At 32.3% G+C, this 26,613-nt stretch overlaps 1 protein-coding gene across 1 annotated transcript in view; it reads right to left on the reverse strand.

Annotated features, from left to right (window-relative positions):
- The window catches only part of LOC126769338 (apoptosis-stimulating of p53 protein 1), a 256,568-nt gene that overhangs the window by 182,023 nt on the left and 47,932 nt on the right, over positions 1-26,613 (reverse strand). Inside the window, exons 2-4 of the mRNA XM_050488027.1 lie at positions 22,775-22,825; positions 13,790-13,943; positions 5,585-5,674 (exon numbers count right to left, since the gene is read on the reverse strand). Coding sequence (XP_050343984.1) covers positions 5,585-5,674; positions 13,790-13,943; positions 22,775-22,783 — 253 coding nt within the window. The 5' untranslated portion in view covers positions 22,784-22,825. The remainder of the gene's footprint in view (positions 1-5,584; positions 5,675-13,789; positions 13,944-22,774; positions 22,826-26,613) is intronic.

Below are 26,613 nucleotides of genomic sequence, written 5' to 3' on the forward strand. Positions count from 1 at the left end.
GATTTTCATGTGCTTAATTTGTGTTTATAATTATTAACCTCGTACTGGGCGGTGAAGGAATCATCGCCAGGATACCTTCATGTGTCGAATTTAAATCTGCCACATGTGTATATATGAATCCACATTGGAGCAGCATGGTGGAATAAGCTCCTAGGCTTTTCCTCAAATAGAAAAGGTCCTAGTCCAGCAGTAGGACAATTACAAGACAATCAAATATAGTCAATGCTTCAAATATTAGCTTGGAAGGAACCAGGAGGTTACACTATCTTCTTAATATTAGATGACCCCAACCCCGCTTATTTATGAAAATACTTCTAAAACGGGTCTAAACAAAACATACTAAGGTTTTCATTATGCTATTACGCTTCTGTAAATGAAGTTGGTTTGGGATGACATATATTATTTTGGCAAGCGAGTATTATATATATTAAAAAACAGCGATATTGAGGATTGTCAAAATTATACTCGATTGACGATAGCACGTTTGTTGTCATTTCAATTTACGAAGAAATTATGACGAATTTCACTCGTAGTTGTATAGAATGCAGTTCGCCGTTTCTGGTCTTAAATAAAAATAAATACTTATTTAAAAGTCTTCATAATATGTTGTGTATTGTAAATTATAATAGACTTAGTTTGATAACATTCATGTTTGTAAGCAACAAATGTATTATTACAATTTACGAAGTAAGAAGTATTACCATCGCAATCTCGTTGAAAGAAAGAAGGACAAGTAAAACATAATAAGCCATTTGTAATCAAGTTCGTACAATTTGGAAAGAGTGCTTTGAACGATTTATCTTTAGACAATCAATCTCGGGCGATAAATAGATGTCGAATTCAGAATGATTTTATAGACATTAGTCTTATAGTATACAAAAGTTTTAGGATTATTTTCCTTTTAACTTATTATTATTTCGTCTCATTTTATCAGAGAAATTCTAAAAATGCGAAAACTTGGTCTGTTTGTTTGTCACCGCATCACGACTAGGCACTCAACTGATCGTAATGAAATTTATCAACGACATAGTCTGAGACCTGATCGATCCACAGATTTTTATCAAATTATTATAAAATTTCGTTAATGTTATGTATACATTTAAAAGGCGGTATTTTAAATACTTACATTCATAGTAAAGTTGCATGATGCTGCATGTGTCTAATTTCACTGAAAATCTACCACATGTGCATTCCACCAACCCGAATTGGAGCAGCGTGGTAGAATAAGCTCCAAACCTACTTCTCAAAAAGAGGAGAGGAGGCCTTTAGCCCACCAGTGGGACATTCACAGGCTGTTACGGTTACGGTATATTAGAACACTAAAAAAACTTAATTTATCGTAAGAATTACCGAAGCGATTATTTATTGCAGGTCTACTCCATCTGTACCCTTTAACAGAGCTTATATTAATTAAGCTAATTTCATATGGTGTAAATTTAAGCAATTAAATTGAATTAATTGAATTTATTATGCCCACAAAAGGCCTACAGTTAGTATCCAATGTTACTATATACTCGTATTTATCATTTTAGTATAAATTTACTTAAAGGATTTTTTAAAGTTTAAGTGTATGGACGTAAATTCGTTTTCAATATAGCATGAGTGTGATTGATAACGTGTGTGATTGATAATGTGATCATGAGTACGAAGTGAGTTATTTATTTATTTAATCAAGGAAGACAAACAGTTAAAACATGTACAAAAATATTTATCACATTAAGAAAACATCATATACCAATTAAGTCTTCACAAATAATTAAATCAAAATACATAACAGAATTACAGCAAATAAAAATAAAAATTAAAGATTATTTAAAATTTTACGAAGTATGAACAATTAATTAATAATTTAGTGAAAAAAATAAAAAATATATAAATTTAAATTCTATTTAAAGTGACAATGTAGGTGACATTATATTTTACATTTCAATTCCTTCAATAACATAAAAAATAAATCAAGATCATTAAATTTGTTGTTGTGGTTTATGCATGATCTGTAAAGGAAATTGTTGCGTACGTACTTACATTTAGATATAGGAACATCGAACAAAAATATATGAGTTCTCAAAGAACAGCACTGCAGCATTTTAAAATTGTCTGCAAAATTTAAGCTCAATTGACTGATTGGAACTGTTTCCAAATTCACCCGCAAGTCTCTTGACCTACACATACTAACAGCATTGTTAGTAAAAAGTTTGAAGTAGTTCCTCATCGAGGTTTTAATCCTATATTCTTTTTAATTCAGTATAAATGACTAATAATTAATAAAATTTAATTTACTCCGAGTAAAGCGGACAGGTAATAGCTATTACTACAATTACTTTTAAATGAGAAACATTCAGCTTAATTGAATAAAAAATAATACATTAGCATTTTGTCGTACTGACCACTTTGATCTGAATTATCTCCTCTTTGGTTAAGAATTTCAAATTTAATTTATAAATTCATTTAGCAGAGTTTTGAAAACAGTCATTCATTTGTTTTTACCTCATTATTTTTTTCTTTGACGTCGCTTATTACCGCACAATGAAAAACATGAAATATCGGTATATTTACGAGTATGAGTTCTACCGTGGCACCAGTGCTGCAGAAACAGCTCGAAGGATTAATGATGTGTACGGCGCTGGTGTCGCAAAAGAAAGTACGGTACGTTATTGGTTTCAACGTTTTTGTTCTGGAAATTTCGACCTTCAGAACCAACCCGGTGGAAGGCCGGAGACCAAAGTGGAAAATGAAGATTTAAAGGCTATTGTGGAAGCGGATCCATCACAAAGCACTTCAGAAATAGCTGCATGCTTCGGGGTAAGTGATAAAACTGTATTAATCCACTTGAAGCAAATCGAGAAAGAAAAAAACTTGAACGATGGGTACCTCATGAATTGAGTGAATCGAACTTGCAAACACGCGTCGACTGCTGTGCTACTTTGCTCAACCGACACAATAATGAAGGGATTTTAAATCGACTCATTACTTGTGATGAAAAGTGGATACTGTACAATAAACGGAAGTACTCGTCACAATGGCTGAACCCTGAAGACCCAGCCAAATCCTGCCCTAAACGAAAATTGACTCAGAAAAAGTTACTTGTGAGTGTTTGGTGGACTAGCGCCGGTGTCATTCACTACAGCTTTCTAAAATCTGGCCAAATCCAATTACGGCAGATATCTATTGTCAGCAACTGCAAACCATGAAGGAAGAACTAGCTGCTAAACAGCCGAGATTGGTCAATCGCTCTAGGCCACTGCTGCTTCAAGACAACGCAAGACCACACACTGCACAACAAACAACCACTAAGTTAGATGAGCTACAATTGGAATGTCTGCGACATCCACCGTACTCCCCGGACCTTGCTCCAACAGATTACTATTTTTTCCGGAATTCGGACAACTTCTTACAAAGAAAAAAATTCAACTCCGATGCGACAGTCCAAACCGCCTTCAAAGAGTTTATTGATTCTCGCTCCCATGGTTTTTTTTGTTAGATAACAACGGTGCATACTTTGATTAATTAAATATATTATACAAAAAAAAAATGACTTTATATTCCTCCCGTACAAAACCCCAATTTCATATGTAAGGACCTAATATAATTCAGACATTTATACATAAATAAATTATAATCGCGTATTTGTCATTATAAGATTGATTTAAAATAGCATATCATAAAGATAGCTTCTCATTTAATTTTATTTAAAAAAATTAAGGCATAGTGAATGTATATTTTTATATAACAAAAAGAAAGTCGTTTATATAAGAACACTATAATAGCGTTACCTTCATTATGCTATATTTTACGTCTCAAATAACTGTCTAACCGTCGACTAATGAAGTTTTGTATGACGGTATACAAAAATAATATGATAGAACTTTCGCCTCTAATTTGCTTAAAATTTCTGTAATGGCTGTTATTATTCATATTATACGACTTGTGAATTCTTTTATATTTTGTGTTATAAGCCGTTTAGATGAACTTTTATTTCTAATTTTAGATTCATTGAAAAATGTTGCTTTTAGTAAATTAATAAGTTCCTGTAATAATTAAAATATACGATTTTACTTTTATTCATTCGTTTTCACTGTGTAAATAAAAATCAGTTATTGCTATAATTTTTACTTTCAATTATTTTTGCCAGAGCGTTTTATGTATAAAAAAATGTATGTAACTGATAACACCGATAGAAAGTTCACTAGCATATTTTAATGATGGTAGATATATATGCAGGCATTAAGAATAACTTTTTTTTAAACGAATATGAAGATTATTCGTTTAAAAAAATATTTTATATTTAGTTTATACTTTTGTACTCTTACATCAACTCAATGTGAGTAAAATATTTATGTTAATTTTTGTTTTTGTGTAAAGAAAAAAGTAACATTACCACAGTTTTGAAAAATTGCTTAAATAAAGTGTATATAGTAAGTATATTTTGATTTACATTCTTTGGGTTTGGCATTGTCTATGGGCTACTTATATTTTTCTCCTTAAATAATATATGTATTGTATGAATACAATTCCAAATGAATCCACCCTCCGCTAATATCAGGATCGTCGTCGTCCTTAGCGACAGTTTTATTGCACTCAATATAGGGAGGAACAAATAAACGAAGCAATTACTCTCTAACAACTTCCTTTTAATAGAAAACCCTACAGATAAACTTAAACACGAACGTCGAGAGTTATTGGTTCTCTTAATACTTTTATCCTAATACAAAAGTAAAGTAATACAATACACTTTAGTTTATAAAGTTCCCGATATATTTTATTTTCAGTTTACCAGTCGCTATTAAAGTTTGAATGATATTAAATCTTCTTGTCCGATGGAGTACAAGGTATTTTTACTTTTAGTTATAATGATGATTGATGAAGGAGTTATTCTCAGTGAATTTAAGGTCATGCTCAAAACATACTTTAGTGATATACAACTCGTTGTATTGTATTTGTAACAAATAATTGAAAACCCACCTTAGGTATTTACTAATATAAAATGACGTCTTAAATGACGTCGCGGTAGGTATCACATATGCTACCGCCAAACAGAATAGTATTGAAACCATTACATCTTTTTGCTAAGGTTAATGGCGCTTGGCGATGTCAGTAATTATACGTTACTGTTTCTCAATTTGGATTAATTAACTCAAACATGAATTAATATTAAAGTTAATTATTAGTAGGTTGTACCGTGCTTCATATTCAATTTCAAAAGACGATTCAAGTGACAAAATTTTTATTTCTGGTCTATATAAGCTTAAAAAAATTTATTGTGCATTTTTAATAAAGATCGAAGAAATATTTCTGATGTCACATATTCTTTTTCTCTTACGAGCGCACATCTTTTCTTATGAGCGCACATAGGTATCTTTTTATTATAAGATTAAAAAAAAGGTAACGCGATGGTTAATGGTAATAGTCACCTTCCCTAATAAACTATCACTGAGAGAAATATAAATCACTCATTACTCATTCAATGTGCCGCTAACAATGGAATCTAAGAGGTTATATATACGTACATCTATATATGCTGTAATTTTAACATAAATGTTTTACGGTAAAATTAAGTGAGAATCAAATAAATAGCTTAACATACCAGGATCAACATATTTGAGGACGAACTGAACATCAGGGCCCAGGGCTGAAGCTAATTCTAGCGGCAATTCGCTATCTCGGAGAACATGAACTGAAATGAAAAAAAAACATATTAAATTATAATCGATAACTGCTTATAAGTTACTACGTTGCATTAATATTCAGCCCCTGTGGGTCGTTGCGTAACCTATTTTAATATTATAAATGCAAATAAAATAAAATAAATTTTGATAAAACTTGGTTTGAAGCAAGCCTAAACCTCAAGGAAGGCCATAGTTACTGGTTTATACCTACAGCTGAAGCCCGCGTCTGAGGAAGAAAACTCTTGAGCTTTATTAATAATTAAAATATTAATAAAGATTACAATGGCTAGCGAGTTATTTTTACAAGGTAATATGATGAAAATAGTGCATAATATATAATTATCTTCATAAACATTCAGGACATCCGGATATAAATTTAAAATTGAATACATTTATAGTAGAATGTTAATTATAATTCAAAACAACTTTTTTTGAACAAGTTTTTATTTAATTAATTTATGTACCGTGCCTATTTGATATACAAGTATTCTCATTTCAAGGAAACAATAGAAGGCGGGAGCCGCCAAGAAAAATACAAAAGTGAACAAACAGCGCAAATATTTAGTCTCTAATTCCAAATTATATATATTTACGTCGTTTGCAGTTCGAACACTTGGATCTTGAAGCAACAGTAAAACTTTTCTAAAATATATTTAACACCCGCCTTATTGCCTCCACAGGTAACAGGAGGTTGAATTCCTTTTTCGCAGAGAGAATAGGAATTGTGATTCAACGCTGAAATGCTGCTAGGATTCCTGCCACCATTCCACTAGGTATATACTTATTAACGTCAGTAATGTAAATAATTCTTATGTTAATTTAAATATGTTTATAATATAATTTAATAGAATACCTACTATAATATAAAGTGCAGACAAAAATCGGCTCCATCGACTTTATGAAACTAATTTCAATATGATACACAGATGTCCTAACATGTAAAATTATATAAAAACTTATTACACATGATATTAATATTTAAAAAAAATAACAAATCTTTATTTTTCGGCCTTATAAATAAACCGGGTGATTAATTAAACAAAGCTGTGTCTTCTTCTTTTAAATCAATAAAAACAGAAAGAGAGAAATCCGTGTTTAATCTACACAGTTGTTAAGCAACATTTATAAGTAAGGTCGTTTTTCTTTAATTACATTGCTTTAGATTTCAATTCACAATTAATTATTTTTTAAACTTTGTTATTAGCAACGACAAAATCTCCATAATTCACAAATACTTAAAGTTCTTTATAGCGCCCAATATTTATACTATTTAAACAAATCACTATTTATATTTGTCTATTGAATTAAAGACGGTTTTTGTCCAAGACCATTTTTACATATTTTATTATTATCAGCAGTGTGTAAATATTTTATAAGTCGACATACTTTTAAATACTTCATTTATTGGAAGCGTGGTCGCTATAAAATAAAATGCTATTCCACGAGAACTACAAATACACGAAGCTTTCATAAAATATCAAAAGATAAGATTACATTTAATTTACAAAGGACGTCTCCAAAAAACTTATTTCCGTCAAACGAAACGTACACTCATTAACGTGGCGAAACGGTGACCTATATTCTGCAAACTTAATAGCAACATTATTCATAGACGCATTAAAACTATGCTAAGAAATAAAGGCAATGGACATTTACCTCTTTAAAATAATCATAATATTTATATAGATTTGACATGAAGACACAGGCAAATGGGTTATCTTCGATCTGTAAGAAATATCATTTACAGTAACACCGGCAATGTGCCGCCACCAATGAAATTTCATAATAATATGGCCCTTGTGCCTCAAATTACATCATCTCACTCTTTAACCAAAACGTAAACGCCATATTTTGGTTTTTTTTTTTTATAGAATAGGAAGGTGGACGAGCATATGGGCCACCTGATGGTAAGTGGTCACCAAACGCCCTTAGACATTGGCATTGTAAGAAATGTCAACCATCGCTTACAGCCAATGCACCACCAACCTTGGGAACTAAGATGTTATCTCCCTTGTGTCTGTAATTACACTGGCTCACTCACCCTTCAAACCGGAACACAACAATATTAAGTATTGCTGTTTTGCGGTAGAATATCTGATGAGTGGGTGGTACCTACCCAGACGAGCTTGCACAAAGCCCTACCACCAGTAAACATACACCAGTTTGACATTGTTTTATCCCACACAAGCAGTTTTCCTCACGATGTTTTTCTTCATGGCCGAACTCGAGGCTAATTTTAATTATAAATTAAGCACATGAAAATTCAGAGGAGGTGTTCGGATTTGAACCAGCAATCATCGGTTAAGAATTACGTCTTCTAACCACTGAGCCATCCCGGTTCGTCTAATTATGTTAGAAATATCTGTTACTTTTTTTTAATGAAAAATCTTTTCTTTATTTCATTTGAAGAGATTTAAGACAAACTTAGAACTAAGACAACAATGGAAATGGCATATTCATACATCAAACGAGTCTTGAATATTAATGGATCTTCTGATCTCAACGAATAATATTATTTCATGGTTATTAAATTAATGCATAACAAGTGAAGTGTACAAATATATGCATTATGTTCAAGAAAAATGATCCATATTAAAACAAGATAAACTCAAGTAACAGCCTGTTAATGTCCCACTGCAGGGCTAGGGCTTTCCTTTTAAGGAAAGGTTTGGAGTTCATTCTATCACGCTGCTTCAATGCTGGTTGGTGGATACACATGTGGCTGATTTTCCTACTTGTGCACGTTTAAGATGTTTTCCTTCACCGCCGAGTCAGAGATGAATGTAGAAATCACGTACTCAAGCTGATGGGCCATCTAGGCTTGAATAAAATAAGATAAATTATAAAATAATAAAATTAATTTTCAAATTCAAATATCTTAGGCTGGTACATAGCTTAGCCTAAGTATCAAATTTTTAAACTCGTGCTGCGAAATAAAATCTGCTATCAATTATTTTTTGCTTTAAACAAAATACCTTTATAGGTTCTATGAAGCTATGTTTTTACTTTTCGTATATATGATCAATATTTTTTGTTGAAGTGGTTGAAATGACAACTACACTTAGCCAATTCATACATAATACTAGTTATTGACGTAATTCTACTGTTACTTAATACGACTCTACGTCTTTCGATAACCCATTATTAAAGAAATGTTTCCATTCCACACATTGAGCATACATTCCTTAGTAACTTGCGTTTTTTTACTTTTGCGTAAAAACAAGTAAAAAGGGACGTTTCACAGCCTTGCTTGTTATGCAGAGAACATTCTATTATCTAAGTTTTTTTTTTACAATTATATATATCAGTCATTTTTTAAATGTTTTACTGGTGGTACGGCCTTTGTGCAAGTTCGTCTGGGTAGGTAACAGCAGTACTTAGTATTGTTGTGTTCCGGTTTTACAGGAGAATGAGCCATTGTAATTACACACACACAAGGGAGATAACATCTTAGTTCCCAAGGTTGGTGGCGCATTGGCGATGTAAGCAATGGTTAACATTTCTTACAATGCCAATGCCTATGGGCGTTGGTGACCACTTATCATCAGGTGGCCCATTTGTCGTCATCTGCCTATTCCATAAAAAAAACCTATTCTATAAAAAAACGGTACTTTAAGAAATATTAAACTTCTGTTCGTAGAATTAGGATGAGTGGGTGGTACATACCCACCAAGTTTAAATTTTTAAAATTCTCAAACACGAACGATAATAAACATTAATCACAATGGATATTTTATGTATATTTTACAAATGTACTTTATATACAAAAACTTACTATAGTGTTTTATACCCAAAAGCCCTTGGACGAAAGTAAAATGGAGCGCCTATAAAAAAATATAAGCAATAATTGCTTTCCGTGCAAATAATTGAGTGAATTATTTCATAAAAATATACGATGATATTACAAAGTGGTTCTCGCTACTCTCATCGCTCGTGCGATATAAAAGAGTTGTTTACTTGATTATGGTTTTAAGAAATAAACCATTTATAGTTTTCTGAAGACACTAGAAACTAAAATTGAGTATATTTTTTTAAGAATCGTAATTATTTTTTACATTAATTATACACAGGTATCAATTGAATGTTTTAACGAGATAATTTCTATTATATTCTTTAATGGAATTATATGTTTAGACACTAATTTAACCTAAGTATTACACTAAGATAATAATTAATATTATTTAAAGCAACTAATTTCTTTATCTATTCGCATACACTTATTTCTCTTTTTTAATAAAAATAAAATTTTTCTTACTATATTATTCTCATAAGTTAGCATTAAATTCATTATAAATCATATATTTAATATAGGACTGAAGTAAAAGTAGTTGTAAGAGCAAATTACCTTCAAAAATCACATTATGCCTAATAAGGAGCTTCGTAGAATGGACTTTTCGCTAGATATTTTCATATAGCCTTGTCCGGTCCGAGCATACCACAATAATATTACCTACCCCTCGCGTGTACGCTTTATCATGGTCTTTCTTCGTGAACATAAGTTCATTACGCCAAATTATAGTTGTTACCTCGCAATTTGCTTTTGCATGTTTTTCTGATGAGAAATTAATGTACGCTAACTTATTCAGTTTCTGCGAAATCATATTAACATCTCTGATTTTATGTTGATAATATTTTTCCACATTGTTTTATTTTTTAAACACGGATATTGAGTTCACACAATTATTTTTTATTGTATCATTCGAACCTGCAAAAGGGAAACTAAGAGACGTAATAAAAAATTATTTGTCCTACATTGATCAATCGCGGACCATAATTATATAATAAACACAAGGACTTAAGTATTATTTAAAACTTAAATTCGCCACTGGCTAATAACATGAGTCATTATAACATTTATTATACTCAAGGAAAATCTTGGAAAATGTTTGTTGTTTAGGAATTGTGGTATCAATTGCAAAAGAGTGAAGCTAGTAACTTTGTCTGCCGTAATCACTTGTAAAGCTAATAAAGTCAAAAAAATTATATATTAAACGACACTTGCAAGTAATATTCTTGATTTGATTAAAACAAATCCTTACTATGAAATATGTGTACGGCAAATTGTTTGTAAAAACAATGTTACTGTCAATATTTGAAATCGCATCCAATAGCGGGGTCGAAAGATTTCCTTGACCGATCCGTCGAGTGAAAATGACATTTCGGACATATCTTTCCCACGGAGGACTCGATCGGGAGGCAATTACGTCGGCGTCTCGTTTTTGCTGAGAGTGAACTGCAAGATAAACTTTGTGTAACCGTCATCGCTCTTTATACAGTAACAAGACATTTTTAATTAAATTTCTTTCAAACGTATTCAACTGCCGAGGTTCATCGATATTACTTTTATCGCGATCGAAAATCGAAACCTTTTTTGTACTGGATTCGATTTATCGGTCGCAGATATAATTAAATATGTATATATTGATCATTGAAAGATGTTAATATAAATAAAATAATGTTTATATCCATATAAATAACTGAATAATGAAGAACACTAATTATTATTTACAATGCACATAGCTGCTAAATATTTTATTTAATAGTCTATATTTTTGTAAAGCAAATGATTATATTCTTAAGGATCTATTTAGTTTTAAATGCTTTGCAATTGTTCAATATTACATAGTTGTTTTTATCCCACGACGATTTACGTCAAGGAACACCCATCAAGTACTGTTAAGGTAAATTAAAGTGACACTGTGTAACGGATCTGATGTTTTTGTGGGAATGAACAGTATCTAGACACTAATGTTATCAACTTCTTACGCGCCTTTATATATTATAAAGAGTATATTATACAAACGTTAGTGCTTATGTTAATGATCGTGTAACATTTGACCAATTTAAGTAATATTCATAGAATCTAGATAATGGCTATAGTGGACCAAAGATTATTATTATATTTCAAATAGTATATAATGTTGGGTTAGTTGAAATTTCAAAAAAAAATCAAGAATGAAAATCACGAAATCTGGACCCGATAATTGTGGCGTTATGGTTGAGTTATTAATAACTTTTATTATCCTTATATTCTCGTTATATAATATGAAGTTATAAAAAGTTGTACCTTCGTAATTATTTGTATATTGTGATTAAGAAAAATGGCCCTTTTGTTTTTAATTCCAGAATTTAGGATACAATATTTAAGACGAATATTGATAGTATTTTAATGTACTTTACATACTTGTTAAAGAAAAATTACGGATATCTATTTATGGGATGGTTTCGTAATGGAGACCACGCCTTGAAAAACGTAACGTAGGACGCCCTCCGGTTAGGTGGACTGACGATATTCGCAAACTGGCTGGCAGCGGATGGAGATTGAGAGCTGAGGATCGAGCTCAGTGGCGTGCCATTGGAGAGGCCTATGTCCAGCAGTGGACGTCGAAGGTTTGATGATGATGATGATTTATGGGAACAATTATAACGTTTTTCAGCAACTTTATAAGAAGGCATTAACGGCTAAACGTACTGGTAAACGCTATCTAAACATCACTTACATTGTCGTCAATGACACAGTTTTAGAAGTAGTTTCATTGCTGAATCCAATGTTATACAGCAATAGCCTGTAAATGTCCCACAGCTGGGCTAAGCTTATTATCCTTTAAGTATGACGTTTGGAGTTTATTCCACTACACTGCTCTAATGGTTGGACACACATGTAGCAGAATTTCAGTGAAATGAGACACATGCAGGATGAATTTTAAATACACATAAATTAAGCACACTAAAATTCAGCAGTTGCCATAGATTGAACCCGCAATCAATAGTCAAGATTGACGGGTCCTTTACAGGTACATCTTGGCTATCTTCCCTCAAATTTCATACTCCAGTAATAGAAAAGGAAATGTAATAAATCACGAGTAGATACTTTGATTGGCAATACCGTGATAATCTCTGATGCAATATTATCTCACTATTATGAGGAATATATGCTCATCTGCCTTTTAAACATTTTTAAAGCATGGTGCAACTATATGTTATTGTCGATAAAGGTAAAGTGAATAATTCCAATAAATTTCTTGTTTGCAATCCTAATTGTACAAACACGAAGTTTCTACATCTCGCGTATTCTCTAAGTGGATATGACAAACTTCAGTAACAAACTATAGTTCAATTCTCACTGAACTTTATACAAACCTGTGACATCATTATGGAACGTAACGACTTGAGACTAAACTTCTGCATGTTTTGTATCAAAATGTATGCATGTATGTACAAGATACAAATACATGCATTTGAGGCTAATTGTAAAAAGAGATAAGAATCGAAAAGTTTATGTTGTGCATGAAACTCTTCCACGTGTTACCAACCCGCAATGGAGCAGCATAGAGAACCACCACACCTAATTAAGACTCTTACTCTATAATAAAAAAATACCAGAACTTTTATGAAAACTCAGCAAAACTTAGCAACGCACCACGCTTTATTGAAATTGAAGCATTAATTATCTTAAAACCATACTACTTTTAAAATTTTCATACAGCAAACTTTTACTGTAATATGTACGGTTTCTTTCACAAAGGAATACTTAAATAATAAAATCGTAAATTGAGTCACAGGATTCCATCAAAGTCTAGTTTGAGCAACTTTTTATAAGATTCTATTGTCTAAGGAAGTAAAAAAATACTTTATAAAATTACGTTAAATATATCGTTTAAATAAGTTAAATATATCGTACGCTAAACTCCACTTTAGAGTGTATATACTATTATAATCGTGGTTACACATAATTATATTTACTACTTACTAGTTTAAAATGCATAGATGGCCTAGTGGTTAGAATGCGTCAATCTTAACCGATAATACCGTTGGTTTAAAGCCCGGGCAAGCACCACTGAAATTTCATGTACTTAATTTGTGTTTGTAATTCATCTTGTGCATGGCGGTAAAGGAAAACATCGTGAGGAAACCTGCATGTGTCTAATTTCACCGAAATTCTGCCACATGTGTATTTCACCAACCAGTATAGGAGCAGCGTGGTGAAATAAGCTCCAAACCTTCTCCAAAAGAAAGGAAAGGAGGCCTTACCCCTAGGCTTAGGGCTTATATATATTGATTGTAGATGTTTATTTTTCAATGTGGATTGAGCTCGTCACAAATACAGGCATAAAAATTTTTACCTCCATGGTGTGGATGTACGCTCAACAGCAGGCAAGGCTCGTCGCCAGGATCTCGACAGCAATCGAGAACATCTCGACTGGTCGTGTGTGGTGTGACAGGCACCGGTGTTGGAGACCAACCCGCTCCGCTCTCGCACCACACTCGCACTATCATCTGTTACAAGAAACAAAACGATTAAGCTGGTAACGATGTATTCATTACATGAAGCCGAGATGTCCAGTGGTTAGAACACGTGAACCTTAACAGAAAAAAAAGATGGCGGATTCTGAATTAGTTCAATTGGAGCAAATTGGATCAAGCCAACTGAATTTACATCAGCTCAACTGATATTTATAATACCTCTCGTGCTCGGTGGTAATGCATCCTGAGGAAACCTGCATGTGTCTTTAAATATATTACTAATTTATTAATTCATGAGCGAAACCGGTGGTAGGGTTTTGTGCAAGCTCGTCTGGATAATTACAACCCACTCATCAGATATTCTACCGCAAAACAGCAGTAATTGGAATTGTTTTGTTCCGGTTTGAGGGGTGAGTGAGCCAGTGTAATTACAAGCACAAGTGTATATAAGCGATGGTTTACCATCAGATGGACCACTTGCTCGTCTGCCTACATATTTGTATATGTTGTAAAAAAAGATACATACTACGAAAAAAGATACCTATTCAGGTTTAATATAAATAAAAATTATTCAGTCTCAGATGGACACACACTCGAGAGTTAACGTACAAAAATTAAATTCCATTTGCATTAGATGTACGTGTGTAAAGAAAATACAAACCTGCTGTTGTATGCATATAAAATAACTCGATGTATACATTTTAATATAAACAATTATTCATATATATATTATTTGAAACAATTATTTGAATATAACTTATTTATTATTGAAACAAGTATAGACTAAACGGAGTAAGTAATTAACATTTGTTTTTGTTTGTAATAATGTGACATGAAAGAATCTTCAGTAATATAAATCTAAGATTAAATTTAATCCGAATGGTTAGCATTTATAGTTAAGAAAATTAGCACTGCATGAAGACCCTTAGAACATTTTATCTATGAATATTTAAACACGCTCTAATGAAATTGAATTCATACATAACTTAAACTGTTCTCTATAGTTTTATTTAGATTGCCTACTGTTTTAAAAAGGACATTATTATAGAAACTAAAAAATGAAAGACAAGATCGCCTAGGTGCTCGGTACCCCTTTTTGAAGGTTTCCACTGCGAGAAAAAAAAAAGGTGCTCGGTGGTGGCCTAGCATCAATCCGCATTAGAGCAACATGGTGGAATTAGTTCCTAACCTTCTCTTTAAACGGAGAGGAGATATTTACAGACTTTGTTTCATCTAATTTATTATTATTTCTGGTGTTTTTTTTATATTTTAAGTGTTATGTTAGCTAAAGAAAATCTCTAAGCCAATATTATTAATAATTTAAATACATCACATTTTATTTACTCATTTATCGCACGGTCTAATTAAGTGACTTTATCAAAATCTAAATCATCGAATACTAATATATTACACGCCAGTTGAATACAGTATAAAATCGATAGATAAGCAAGCACTTTCGTCTGTCTGTTTATCGAGTGTCAGCACTAACGAACAGTTAGTGCTACAGAAGGTAACCCGGCTAAATATTTTAATGCAATTTCAACCTTATCTACTTTGAGTTAAAGACAATAAATGCTTAAACATGAATCTATGTTATGGTCACGGTGCATGCTTCGGTGTTAATTAGTTGACTGCTATTGGGAGTAGAAGTAATGAAGAAATGAATAATCAAATTAGATCTCAACTTAGGAGTATTTCCTTCCAAATTTCCTTTCAATCATATCGCACAGTTTAGGGTTTTTTTTTGGGAAAGACAAACAAGTTTGACGAGCCGGTTGGCGTGGTTGGTAGAACACTTGCCTTTCACGCCGAAGGTTGCGGGTTCGATTCCCACCCAGGACAGACATTTGTGTGTGACAGTGTGCATGAACATGTCTGTTTGTCCTGAGTCTGGGTGTAATTATCCATATAAGTATGTATTTACAAAAAAAAAAGTAGTATATGTAGTATATCAGTTGTCTGGTTTCCATAGCACAGGCTTTGTACAAGCTTAATTTGGGATCAGATGGCCTTGTGTGAAAAATGTCCCAGGATATTATTATTATTATTATTATTAAGTAACGTGTGACGATGCATTCTAAATATAAGTATATCTATGTAACCGAATAATTGTAAGCATTTTAAGGTAAAGAAAATCTGAGAATGGAGTATTTAATTATTATTCGAAGACATACTTATCTAAGCGCTTCATGCCGGAATCGATTTTTAAAAACGAAATGTCGTGAGAAACGATGAAATATTGCAAGTGTGTTGTAGTAAGTACTCTATGTGACGTAATCAGAAATCTCATCTAGTGGCAGGTAAAAGTCAGATTGTTATTATTGCGTCCGCCATTCTTTTGTTCTGGAAATATGCATACGTCCGTATGAATATTTCCATAAGAATAATAAAATGGTAATAGTCAAACAAATCAAATTTTAAATTTAAATGGCATAGCAAATTTTTTAGCTAAACGAGCTTAATTTTAATATGGTAAACAAAAGAATCAGCATGTTGACACTAACGGTCTTACTCGTAGACTAAGTGATTTAAGTATTCATTTTTGTGTGATAGTGATTATTCCACTTAATTTTTAATTGTTAAAAAGAGTAACTACTGCGTTTCTTGCCGGTCTTTCTTAGTAGAATCTAAATTAAAATTGTAAAATGACTTAATGATTAAGAAGTTCTTGTGAGAGTCTACTTGAGTGAAGTATATTTTGAGTTTGATAAGAGATTTCTAATAATTAATTTATTAAAAATATAAGATTAGTATGAAAAATGTTCAGTTGTTTAAATTTAAACGGTTCTATAGACACTAGATCAGTTACTATTTTTTATGCTTCTGTGCACAGAGATTCATTACAAATTAATCGGGACAAAAAATATCCAAGCATTTTGATAGCCTTACCTATGATTGATCGATTTATAGATGCACCGCCTTTAGAATTTCGATAAGCAGTTAACCGGCCGCAAAAGTCATTGGATAAAACTTCTTGGAAATAACAACCTAATAGTGAGCATTCAAAGCTTTTGTTTCGCGTTGAATTTGCGTTTTCGTAATTGTAATTTGATTTTCAAATACATTTTTATAGTTATTTATTTATGTACATGATAATTATAAATTCTTTTAATTATAAACTTTTTTTTGTATTACCTAACGAATAAAACTGCTAAACCAATATATATAAAACTTATGCTTTGCTTGTCCCTGTTAAAACTTAAACTTAGGTTTTGCTTGTACATAATAAAACAGTGCCAAATAATTACGATTTTTAAAACAATAAATTTTATAAAAAAATAAAACTAATATCTGAGTACATATTACGGGGATTTTCTACACAAAGTACAAAATACCGAGCTTTAGAAATCTTCAAGAGGTGTCTTACTCGAGATAAGAGTTACACTTAGTTACAGGAAAACGTACGTATAAAATACGACATGATTTAACACAATTACTTTTGGTTCCGGTAATCAAGACCTATTGTGTTACAAATATACTGTAGTCTAATGGACTATTTTTTTTTTATAGAATACGTAGGCGGACATATGGGCCACCTGATGGTAAATGGTCACCAAACGCCCATAGACATTGGCATTGTAAGAAATGTCAACCATCGCTTACATCACAAATGCGCCACCAACCTTGAGAACTAAGATGTAATGTCCCTTGTGCCTGTAATTACACTGGCTCACTCACCCTTCAAACCGGAACACAACAATATTAAGTACTGCTGTTTTGCGGTAGAATATCTGATGAGAGAGTGGTACCTACCCAGACGAGCTTGCACAAAGCCCTACCACCAGTAAATTTTATTTTTTAACAATATTATGATGTATTATACAATCTTGACTATCAATAAGATAGTATTATTTTACTGTACACAAATATTCAATCGTTTGATTTCAAAAATAATAAAAAAAACCTTTGTATTTCGTTCACCGGTTCTTCGAAACGAAATATTTCTTTCCGAACCAGGTAGTTTTTTTTTATAAAATATGTAGGCGGACGAGCAAATGGGCCTGATGGTAAGAAACCACCGCACATAGTGACTATAAGAAATATTAACCATCCATTACATTGCCAATGCGCCACCAAACTTGAGAACTAAGATGTTATGCCCCTTGTGCATTTAATTAAAAACTAGTAGTAGTACCAAATATTATAATATTTATTTCAAATACCCGTAAATACTTAACACGCGACTAACATAATAATAATCAGTAAATGAAATTCTAAAAAAATCAATTTATTGTTTAACAATGAAACTATAACTATGAATGAAAAATATTTTTGAAAACGCCTATCAGCAATTCCTTTGTCTTCGATCTCGCATCGTTGACCGTTTATAGAGTTACGTCACTATAATTGTTGATAATAATTATTATATTTATACTGTGAAGATGCTCAAAAAGAAATATGTATAACAATTCTAACAATAACGATGACTATGATATTATTGTTTGCATTCGCGTGCGCTTGTCTCATTTACTTAGTATAGGCGCTGTGTAAACTACATGGAAATTATTTGGCAGAATGCTTTCGGTGATGGTTTACTTTTCCGCTACCATTCTAGCGGTGAACCAGCTTATATGCTCGAATGGATATGATAAATAAAAGTTATCCGAGAAAGAGAGTCGCTCCTCAAACCGAGATTGACCTTGTTGGTTCTATGTAGCATAGAACCTTCTGGAACCTCATACTACTTGCTTGTCTAAAGCTATTTGTATGTCTTACTACCATAAAAGAAAATTTGATATGTCAAATAGAAAGTTTGATAAGTTTAAGAGCGAATTTGTTAGAAATCATTTAATTTATACATATTTTATTGATATTCTTGAAATAAAGAATTCAGCCTTTGTTTTAAAGCTTCGTAGCTTAATGCACAACGCTTTTCTAATTCTTAGATAAGCCATAATCATAAAGATATCTTATAATCGTACAAAATACAAATTATTTCTTTTAAAATATCGTACTTAACATATTAATTTAGAGATCATATCAGTAAAATATGTACACAATGGGACCACTACTAAATTCCACGACAGTTCAAATCTTCACAAATAAATCGGCAAGAACTCAAAGCATTTCGATTACCAAACTTGATGATTGATAGATTTGTAGTTGCCAATAAAATAGACACTAAAAACGTTCAATATATAACCGAGCCGCTGTTGTAGATCGATCCTTTCGCCGTAACAAAACATTTTATTTCCTTTTGAATTTTATTCAATACAATTAATTAGGTAATCGAAAACGCAATCGATGTATTCATACGCATAAATGTTTTTTTTTAATATTTTTAAAAGCTATTAAAAGAAAAGTAATACTAGTACATGAGGAAGGTTATGGAAGCGGAACCTAACGACCTGGTAACTATTGGCACCAACGTCACCTGTGTATGAACTAGCGCGAAAATGGCGTGAAATCACATTATTGGAACTTTTACCTTGCACCGTTATTATATTTTCTACTGGTATACAGCTTGTTAGGACTTAAAAAAAGGTTGAAAACGTTTTTAAAAATATGAATAGTGAGAATAATTTTGTAAAAATGTTTTTTTTAAAAAGAAGACCAATTTTAAATTCCTTGGTATTAGAATAAATATATATATATATATTTTAAATTTAAATGTGAATGGGTCAATATTTGTTTGATTTGTTTGGTCAAAAGAAAAACAGTGCTTAGCACATATGTAAAAAAATGATTTGTGGCCTTAAAATGAAGTTATATTATTCTTTTAAGATTCATGTCGAATAATTAAAGTTACGAGCTACTACGAGCATGTGTGAAAAATACTAGTTTATTTACTAGAGAAGTAATCGCAAGATTAGCTCGAAACTCGTCTCCAATAGAGTTTGGCCTAATATTCCTAGACTCGAAAAATAAAAGATAATAACATAAAACTTCCAAGCTGCTCGCGGCATTATCAGCCACAAGCACAAGTCTCTTCAAATATGGCGCTTGCAAAACGAGATATATCATATCGTTTAGGAACAACAAATAGAGGCATGCTCCGATTATAATCACTTCCATTCATCAAAAAACATTACTATATACCAACGTGTACGTAGATGAATGGCTTAGTTTGTATTCATTAGCTTTTCAATTACAACGCTCTATTAGAAATTCATGTGTGCGACACGAATTTAATTATAAGAATTTCATAAAGCCATACTCATATTAATAGAACGGAAATGTGGTGAGAAACTACAATAAAGTTCCATGCAGTAATACAGGCTCGGGTTATTATGAATAGAATTTTTTTATTTTACTAAATAATAATGACCCTTCGCCTAGATCGTAGCCACATACATGTATGTATATGAATGATATACAGTTCACGTAACTTCGTCGGGTTATTTTATGATGCCACATTACATCGCATAAACATTCTTATAACTTTACTGTGTTACTTTACTGTGTACATTATCCATGAAAAACCAAACCCTTTTTTGATATGACGATTACCAATTAGTACTATAATGTAGATCCACGCAAAGTATAAATATGGTTTTGACGTATTTGATGAACGTGGAATTTAAGTTAAAATACGATTACGATGCAAAAGCGTCTCTTGAAAGGGTCCAACAAGTTTCCAGTCATTTTCTGCTATGTTCATCATGTATTAGAGTCCCTGTGGGGAAGATATCATGTAAATTTAAATGTAATCACTGTCATCTGGTGGCAGCCGTCTATATGTTCATCAGAATAGAAGCGTCTGTCAGGGCGACCCAAGATTAGCACCACAAATTTACTTATCATTTCTAGAAATTGTTAAGAGAAAAAAATGAACTCTATTGAAATGGAATAAGGTATATAGGTAAATATTACTTTCATCTTCGGATGGAAACGTAAGTTAGTTGGGGCATAGTTAAGGTACATCCAGGTAAAGACATAAGATGTTAAATAATTTTACATACGTAAAACTGCATAGAGCATCGAAAGCTTGAATATTTTTATCTTGTTTAAACATTAACGACTCATCAAATCAGACCTGTACTCTGTAATACGAGAATAATTGTAAAACTGAGAACTGGCAACAAGCCACATTATCTTAAAAATTGGCTGGTATTTTGAAATCAATTCAATTTAATTTATTTGTATTAAAAATATGCAATTGATATGGAAATTAAAAGATTATTATTATCTACATCTAAAGAAGTATTTATTTTGATTATTATATTGAAATCTTATTTGATCAAACAGAATTTTTGTACTTCTATAGACTAAAGTCAGGTAATTAAATAGATATGTACATACATTTGTTTACAAGATTAAGGCAAATGACCGCATTTCCATTCATTCACTGAGTTTTCTTTCCAAAAATGCGGATTACCTCGCAATTTTTAATTTTAGTGCAAAACTTACACTTATAATATCTAAAAGAAACACTTCATTCTATTTAAATAGTAAAAATAAAACATCAAAGGCTTTTGATCCTGAAGGAAAAAATGAGCTGCGCTATTCGCCTTGCAGTGGAAGAGCTTTGTGCAAGCTCGTCTGGGTAGGTACCACCCACTCATCAGATATTCTACCGCAAAACAAGCAGTACTTGTTATTGTTGTGTTCCGGTTTGAAGGGTGAATGAGCTAGGTTGGTGGCGCATTGGCTATGTAAGCGATGGTTGACATTTCTTACAATACCAATGTCTAAGGGCGTTTAGTGACCACTTACTGCTATACTATAAAAAAAAAGTGGTTCACAATAAGCTTGTAACAACAACAATTTTCACAATCATTTTATATTATATAAAAAGTGAAACCTAGAATACCTATCTAATTATAACTTTACATAATCTAAACATCTTGCACATTTAAAAAAAAAATTATGAAACCAAGAATGCACGAGATACCATTATAATATTATAACGACATTTCAATTTAAATTAATAAACTGCATTTGACATCCCTTTCCATATACATCTAAACATTCTTATAAAATAGAAACAATTCTAACGTCTCCTTAATATGTTTTGAAAACAACGTTTTTTTCCACAAAAGGTATGGCGAGTATGAAAACATGAAAAAAGGTACTATTATAGTCTAGGACTAAATACGGGTGTAAAAAGCGCTTGGTATTCTATAAACGCGTTTGCTTCCTTTATTACCCTTGCAATAAGTACGCCAGCTGCCTTAACGCAGATGTTTACGTAATTACTTGTAGGGGTGACTGGCATTAAACAAACGGTGCCTGGTTAATTGTTTCGCTAATGCTCGAAGGTGAAACAGGTCAAAAGAACTATTCTTTTCTAATCTATGCAAATAGCGAAATTGTGTCGGAATCTTTACAACATAAACGATTTTATATTAAATAATTTAATTTTTATTTAACAATTTAAAATAGCAATATTGTCACAGATACCCGATAACTTTTTAATGTAAGTTTTTTGTCTATTTATATCTTGTATATAATAACCGGTTGATAGATACTTAACTTTCACGCGGAAGGTTGTTGGTTCGATTCCCACCCAGGAGAGACATTTGTGTGCATGAACATGTCTGTTTGTCCTGAGTCTGGGTGTAATGATGTATATAAGTATGTATTTACAAAAGAAAAGTACTATATGTAATATATCAGTTGTCTGGTCTCCATAGTACAAGCTCTACGTATTTTGGGTTCAGATGGCCGTGTGTGAATAATGTCCCAGGATATTATTATTATATTACTAGTCTATAAACGATGTTTCCTTGTAATATAAGCTTTGAATCTGGGAATACGATTTTTTTACCCAATCTACGGACTGTTCTCAAAAGCTCCAATAAAATAACCATAACATTTATTATTCAGCAGTATTAATAACAGTTAATTGCCTAAATGTCTCCCATAACCTCTTTTATATTCCTTCTATTTGTCAGTCTATTTTAAACATTAAATTTACTTACCGGAATCATTTTTGGGGGACATGTGTGGTAACGCCCTTTATCACCGCCTGCCTAGAAGCAAATAAACGTTACATATTATTCTCTGCCCAATTATAATATTAACTTCAATTGGTTTAAATTTAAAACAAACAATACATTATTTATACTAAGGTAACCAAAACTTTGAATGTAAACACTTCATGCGAAAATAAAATCTATTTTGATAAAATTTACATAGTTCTACAAAGAATAATAATTTTGTTAAATTCTGTCTATAATACTGAACGAAATGTTAACACAGACTATATATAAATACTAAATAATACTAAGCATAAGAAATTATCAGTGAAGGTGGTCGGGCTTTGTGCAAGCCTACCACCAAGTAGCAGTAATTGGTAATTGTATTGTTCAGGAATGAATTGTTTGTAAGCCAGTGTAATTACAGGTGCAAGGGACGTAAAATCTTAGTTCCCAAACTTGATGGCGCATTGGTGCCGTAAGGAAAGATTAATATTTCTTACAGAACGAATGTCTATGGGCGGTGGCGACCGCTTATAATCAGGTGGTGCATTTGCACGTCCACCTACATATGTTATATATTTAAAAAAAAACTTTCGTTAATTAACTAACCAAACACTCGTTATAGGTTTGCTGAGAAATATTTATGAGCTTCTCAGGGTAAAATGATACGTGGAATTAGTTAGCCTAGGCTCAAGGGCAATTATAACCTTAAACAGATTATTCACTTAAGTCTTACATACTACTAATACGAATATAGAAACATTACTAAGATTATTAATACAATTTTTAAAGTCGAGATAGCCTAACGAATATATGAATAATAAACCATTGCAATTTTAACCCGTTGTTTGAGAAATAGGTGACAAAAAACATAATTTACGTATGATGACTATTTTGAATAATATTACTTTCTACTGTTTCTATTTTCCTCTCCGCGTAGCGTTAAGCTATTGCTAGGCACATTCTACTAACAAATTGTTCTTTATTGCAATCGCATCGAAACGTAATCGTTGCGGTTTATCTGTTTTCCTATTCTTTAATTTAATTATTGACTTTTGGGATCAAAGGTTAACAATTAAATTTGGTTTTGACAGGACGGTATATGTTAACATTATATAGGTTCAATTTCGGCCCGAATAAGTATAGAATAGTCAAAGTTGGATTAGAATTGAATCGGTAACGTATCGTAATCGTTATAGATTAGTAGAATTGACCCCCTGGATAGAACTTGCTTCTTTTACAGGCTCGGCTCCCTTTATATTATTATATTTATGCGTTCATGCCAACAAATACTGTGAATCCCGGGCAATATTTTCAATTTTATAACAATGATAAGTGACAAAAAACCTACAATACGAGTATGTCGAACCAAGATCTAAGCCTAGATAAAGATTATTATTTCATACATACATCTTAAATTGTTTATATTATTAGTACCATTTAAGCGTGTTTTGAATCAACAGCATAACAAATATTGTGTATAAGCTATAATTCATCTGTTAACAGTGATATAGGTTCATTTCTAGTCTGTATGCAATTGTGCCCGAGCTTACTCTCCAATGCACAGCATTACAATGTTAGATCCAATGTTATACTCTAATCCGGGGTCCGGCCGCCTTCACACTGTCGTAAATGGATTTAAATGTCCAAACGATATCCGCACACTATGTCATGTCAGAAATTTAAATAATAATGAACAAAGGTTTAAGGTGGGTAGGAATTTTACTTGTTTTATTACTTTATACGAATAAAGTTATTTATACAATTCACGATCACACCAACCCCTATCGTAGCAGCACATTATGGCTACTAACTCCAAACTTTTCCTTATGAGTGGAGCTGTAACCATAAAGGAGATTGCACTTATTTATGAGTTTATCATATCATGCTGTTGAAACAACCACGTATAAGCATTGTCATTCGAAGTCAGTGTTTGGCATATCGTAAAATCATAATTGCCTGCCTCGTTGGTCTAGTAGCTAGCTACAGGACCTGGGTTCGAATCCTGGGACGGCCAATAAAATATTATTGTTATTTTTAATCATTAAATGAAGTTTGAATTGCTGACATTTTATGTTAGTGTTACAATTATCATACGCCGTAATGTTTTTTTTTATTTATTGTAGGAAGACAAAATAGCAAATGGGCTACGCACATCAAGACCTTTATAAAATAGGTAGGTGGACGGGCAAAAGGGTGACTTGATGGTAAGTGGTTACTGGTAGATAGCATTGCTAAAAGTAAAATTAGTTTCTACGTTTTTTATTTATCAGATCACAGATAATCTTATTTCTTTTCACATCTTAACTATATAGAATCTAGATGTAAAACAGTGAAATCTGTTTGCATTCACATTCAACGTACGGGGTATTCCAGCCGCCGCGGTCTCTAATTAACGAAAACATTTTACTCAAACCACTAAATTACAGTTTCTAACACTTAATACCATTTATCTAACACCACAAATTAGCATTCGCCGTCATTAGCATTCATTTGCAACTTGCCTACAAATACCGTTTAATTGAAATGTTTCGGTATTGTTTTTACATGAATACAAGAAATAGTTGTTTATGTTCTATAACTTTATTTCCAAATTAATAAAGTATACACATTCTTGAACATTAAAGCTATTTATTGATATAACAATCAAATATTTTATTTTACGACGTACGAAAGGTTAATATCGGTTTATTAAAAAAGAGCAATATTTGAAACAATAGTCAAACTTGTGAATCAAGAATATGTAAATGAAATCGAAGTTCATTCAAGCTGGCTTTGCAAAGATCCCTCATAAGTATTCAAGGAATAGTTACAACGAGCTAAATATTCATAAATTCAAGCGACCCGTGGTCCGGGGAGTGTAGGAGTGACACAAACGTGTTATTAAGATTTCAGCTTTAAAGGCGGCCGCACTCGACATCGACCACTAAATGTTGAATGAAAGGTGAGAATCGTTGGGTAATATTATGTTGTTATAAAGTCTCGGCTGAGAGGAATTGCAGGCGTACCGACTAGGACTCAGACGTGACGATACAAATTACACTATGGAATTTGAATAGTAATACTCTGGTTGAAAATTTCTGACAGTCAATTTATCTTTTGATGCGGATTTGCGACACGATAGTAATATATGTCATCGAAATTGTTGATTACTTGTATACATGTTAGCTTTTACCATGTTGGAGCTGTGTACAGAGAGTATTAGAGAACGTCCGTGCGCCTGAATCAGTGACACGGAAGGGACAAATTGGCTGTCTCCCAATAAGATGAATGCTTATTCGAGCTTCACTTGTGAGACTCACGTTGTTCCCTCACGGCTTTTAATTAACAAATTCGCGGAAAAAATAGTTAGCAATGAGAATCAGTATAAATTTTTTAAATTATTATTATAGTTACATCGGTTTTACCGTGATATTGCAATTCTGAGTGAGATACGTCGACTGGCAAAGATTTCAAGAAAATACTTACACTTAAAATTGTGACGTTTTTATTTGATGTACTATTTTTTAAAATAAATAAATGGCTAGAGCAATTTTTTTAACTTTATAACGGCTAGCTTCTCTTTATAGCTATCTAGTTCCGGATGGATGCGAATAAATGTAGAGAGAACGTAATTTGGGCGGTTGCTGTCGGTCGCAAGGTTCGGCGTGAAATATTTGGTAGCGGCAGCGACGGGCGCGGCGAACCGATTTGCATACAATGAGGCGGCACAATCGAGGGTGGGTCCGCGACTGGAAAGCGGGCATCTTGCTAACATTTCAGAAGTACCGTACACATATCATCTGATATTTTATTGCTATTATTTGTAACATACATTCGACTTTTATACTCGATGCATT

This window comes from Nymphalis io, chromosome 7, assembly GCF_905147045.1.
Source record: "Nymphalis io chromosome 7, ilAglIoxx1.1, whole genome shotgun sequence".
In the NCBI taxonomy this organism is placed as follows: domain Eukaryota; kingdom Metazoa; phylum Arthropoda; class Insecta; order Lepidoptera; family Nymphalidae; genus Nymphalis; species Nymphalis io.